This window comes from Echinops telfairi, unplaced genomic scaffold (assembly GCF_000313985.2).
Source record: "Echinops telfairi isolate 266 unplaced genomic scaffold, ASM31398v2 ScPeMD7_3533;HRSCAF=4204_0, whole genome shotgun sequence".
Classification (NCBI taxonomy): domain Eukaryota; kingdom Metazoa; phylum Chordata; class Mammalia; order Afrosoricida; family Tenrecidae; genus Echinops; species Echinops telfairi.
Genome location: NW_022107431.1, coordinates 22,004,994 through 22,009,348, shown reverse-complemented (window position 1 = coordinate 22,009,348; position 4,355 = coordinate 22,004,994). Strand labels below are relative to the sequence as shown.

General features: G+C 40.7%; 1 protein-coding gene across 1 annotated transcript in view; it reads left to right on the top strand.

The window, feature by feature from the left end:
• The window catches only part of ADGB (androglobin), a 194,398-nt gene that overhangs the window by 153,311 nt on the left and 36,732 nt on the right, over positions 1 to 4,355 (top strand). The window contains exon 26 of the mRNA XM_045294574.1: positions 664 to 862. Coding sequence (XP_045150509.1) covers positions 664 to 862 — 199 coding nt within the window. The remainder of the gene's footprint in view (positions 1 to 663; positions 863 to 4,355) is intronic.

Here is a 4,355-nt window from a genome sequence, read left to right as displayed (position 1 = left end):
TGTGTGTTTCTCTTCTCACAGATAGAGCTCCGTGCTGTCAGTTACCCAGTGGCTACAAACATGCTGTAGGTGTGCTGTCCAGTTCTCTTTTTTATGCGGGAGACAAAACAAAAGCAATTCTCATTCTCCTCTCGTGGCGAGTATTTTCAGTTCAGTCATTCATTCACTTGTTCCCCCTCATTTCACGTTCAGTGAAGAAATGAACAACAGTCATCCACTCTGCGTTTAACTCTTCAAGAAGTACCTTTAGTATTTATTACATGATAATGGATACAGATATATAAAAACCAAAGGAAAGTTTTTATACTTGAGATATGATACATGATACTAAACACTGTGAAACTCAGAATATATAAATGGTTCGGTGGCATCCAAGTGGCGTAGAATGAGAGAAGAGTTATCAAGTTGCATATTATTGTAGTATTCACTGGTTAAGCAGAATGTATGTTGCTCTCTGCAGGTCACCTGCTGTTATCATAAATCCCTGTAAGAGCAGAGTTTGTATAAGAGCCATACAAAGTAGTTTTTATTTTACTAAAACAAACCAAGTTATCTGTGTGTGTATGTGTGTGTGTTTAGAAAGGAATGTAGTTCAAGAATACAGGCAATAACTAGTCATTTCATATATTTTGACGGAATTTAATATTTCTCCTATTCAGCTAGCAAGCAAATTCTTTTTACTCATCCCTCTCCCAAGAAAGAGCCAGAGACATATGTGAAGAAGAGGTCTGCGATAGGGAGTCAGAAGTCCAATAAGGGGAGACCTGGAAGTGCAGCAACAGACGTGAGTCCCGTCAGCGTGGATGAGGAGAATGTCGTCGTTGTGCCCATCATAGAAGAGACTCCCAGCACACCGCAGCAGGTATGTGGACATTGAAAGGAAGTCTGTAATTCCATCGTTCCTAAGATGTAACATCAAATATCTTCATCCTCTTAGCAAAATTCATCAATGAATAAACCTTTCTATATCGAGTGCCATCTATGTAAAGCCAAAATTGAAGACTAAGAAGTTATTGAGCAATTTCATGTTCTCAGAACTTTATATACATATATATATAAATTTAAATTTATACACTGGTCACGTAATGCAAATGTTCTCCTCTTATTTGGCATATGAAATATAAAAAACTCACTGCCATCAAGTCAGTGTTGACTCACAGCCACACTATAGGACAGGATAGAACTGGTTCTGTGGCTTTCGGAGATTGTAACTCTTTACAGGAGTGAAAATGTCACATGTGAATTTAGGACTGAAAGGGCAGAAATATGGTAGACACATATTAACACATAGCTGAAAGTGTGCCCTGTACTTGGGAAAGAAAACCCAGTCCATTGCCAGTGAATTGATTCCAACGTCTAGTGACCCGATAGGACAGCGTTGACGGCCCCATAGAGTTCCCAAGGTTGTGAATCTTCATGTGTCAGACTTGCTCATCTTTTCCCTGCAGATACATGGAGGGTCCCGACCACTGGACTTCTAGTTGGCAGCCAAGCTCTTAACCATTGCAGGCCCAGGGCTCCTTGAAAGAAATGAGATGGTAGCAGTGAATACTACTACAACAGCAATTACAGTAAAGACAAATAGATGCATCCGTTTCAAAGCTGAAAATGTCAAGGTTGATAAAAAGCAAGATGCAACCATATGGAGTCTTAAAGTGATGATTCTAAAGAAAAATGGTACAGAAAGTTTGAATGCAAAAAGATAGAAAGGCATATATTGCACAAAATAGCCAAGACAGAGATGTGAACATAATCATACTAACCTGATACATAGCATGCACAGGAATAGTACAGATACAAAATATAGAAGGAAGATTAAATTCAGCAGACAAACGACCCTCACGAAACTGGCTAAGCAGCTTCAGTAAGTAAGAAACAAAAAATATTAGAATGATGGCTAATGATAACAATTATGAGTTTAGTTGATGAATTAAACATAACTACATAAACTAAATACATAAACTAAAAAAGCAACCGAAAAGTCTAATTTCCAGGATTGGAAAGTATATGTCTAATTCCTTACCTGGCCTCATAGAACTCTTCGCCTGATAGCAGAGAATAGTGGGAGCTGCTGTTTCTCCTCCTCTCTCCCCGCTTCCTCCCTTTCTCCTCCCCTCCTCTACCCCCTTTGTCTCCCCTTCTTTCCGCCTTCTCCTCCTTTCACAGTCCTGGCCTGCCCACCTCCCTGTACTGTTTAAAGAACGTAGGAGACCCTGACTGTGAGGAGTCTTGCCCTCTTGCGTGTAGGACTTTATTAGTGTTCATGAATGGTGCTTGGCTCACAACATAGGTGAGCCTCTCCGTCAACAGAGGTGACCCTTGGCCCTGCCCTGACTAATGGATGAATGTGAAGGAAAGCCCCCGTGGAGTGTTCCTGCTGTCCACGGGAGTGATCACTCCTAGAAAACCCTGTTCCAGCGTCTTAATCCTCATGCATTTATTTCTTTATAGATCCAGGGTAGCAGATAGCATGTGTGTGTGTGCATGAGGAGGTATCCCCTCCGCCCCCGCAAATGTGAATTTCCCCCCCTCAAAGCTATGTATTTAAACTTTTTACAAAACAACCTTATCACCTTCAAAGTACTTTCCAAATGTGCTTAATACGTTTGTCAATTCTGAGATTCCATTCTTGGTGCATACTTCAAACACATCTGTTTGGATGGCTGACAGCACCTCATTTTTTTCCTTCACCTTTCCTAAATCATCACATCTCTGTCTGTTCATGGAAAGAATGCACAACAAGCAAGGGAATGGTCTATTTGTTTCATTTGTAGAAACAAAAAGAAGTTGCGCAGGATGAGGTCAGGTGAGTAAGGTACATGGGGCAAGAGAGGCAATGTGCCAAAAACTGGCAGACTGAGGTGGCTGTGTGAGCAGGTGCATTGTTGTGGTGGCAAAACAGTCCCCCTTCTGACACAAACCAGGCCTGTTTTGGGTCGCACGCTGCGATGCAATCTTTCCAGAAGCTCTAAATAGAAAGCTTGAGTACTCGTTTGACCTGGTGGAACCGGTTTGAAATGCACCGAGAGTCGACGTTGTCATCCATTCAGGAAGTGGGCAGACATCCAGAATGCAGTTTGTCATCAATCAACATTACACCTTTTGTGAAATGAGAAAGCTACTGATACGCTTGTGTTTTTCCCATAGCACTTTCCTTGTAAGCTTTGGCATTTTTTCCTGAGTAGGAAACAAAATTTCACAGCTGCATGCTGTTCTCATAAATTGGCCATCACTGAAAAAATGAGGCTCGAGCAAAACTGCTTTTATGAAAAAATTAACTGTGACCAGAAACAATCTTCCTAGGGGACACCATTGGGTGCACTAACTCAGAATGTGTTGCTCAGTGCTCACCCAATGGGAAAAACGCATAGTACAAAAGCTCTACTCGGCCCAGTGCAATTCTTTTGTGGGGGGGTACCCCTTCTGTACTGCTACATCCAGGGGGGCACCCCCTTATGTACTGCTACATCCAGGGTTCTCCTCGTTTTCACGGACCCTCTACCAGCCATCCTATCCGTTTCCAGGGAGTGGTCTCTTGTGATGACATGTCCACAGGGTGTGAGACTAAGTCTTTCCCTTCTAGATTCAAAGGGAGCGTTAGACTAGAAGAGAGCAGTCTTCCAACCTTAAGGCATTTTATAAAGTTAAACACCCACTCATGAACTTTTAAAAAGACTTAGTAAATTAAGTGTAGGTTTTGAAAATGATACATACCAAAAATCTTTTGAGACAAATTGCGTGCAAAAATACTATACTAATACATACACAATTATACACGGGGACTTCGAAAAGTTCGTTAAAAATTCTATTATTTTTTCATTCCATGTTCCATGAACTTTTAAATGTCATCTTTCATTACATAAATGTAAAGTTATATGAATGTAGAAAAATCTCATTAAACTTGGGAATGAAAAAGGCCCATTAGAACTGCTGCAGCTTCCTTGTACTGGAGCTTGAGTCCAATCACATGAGGGACAAAATGAAATAAGATGCTGTTTCCAATAATCACTGAGCTACCAACCACCAAATTAATGGAAACAACAAAACCAAACAGAATAGATAAACTTTAGAGGTCTAGAGAAATCTTAGCAAGTTTACCCAGATAATAATAACAATGATAACACATACTTGTATAATTACTTATCATCTATTATGTATCTGCTTGGGTAAGTACAGTCAGAATGCTCCTTAGAAGTGAGGGTAGCAAGATACAGCAAGTATTTTGGACATCAGACGATACCAGTACTGGGAAAGGATATGATTCTTGGTAAAGTAGAAAAAGGAGAAGACCTTCAAGTTGATGGATACATGCAGTAGGACTCAAACCTAAGAACTCATGTGGGGATGACGGGGGG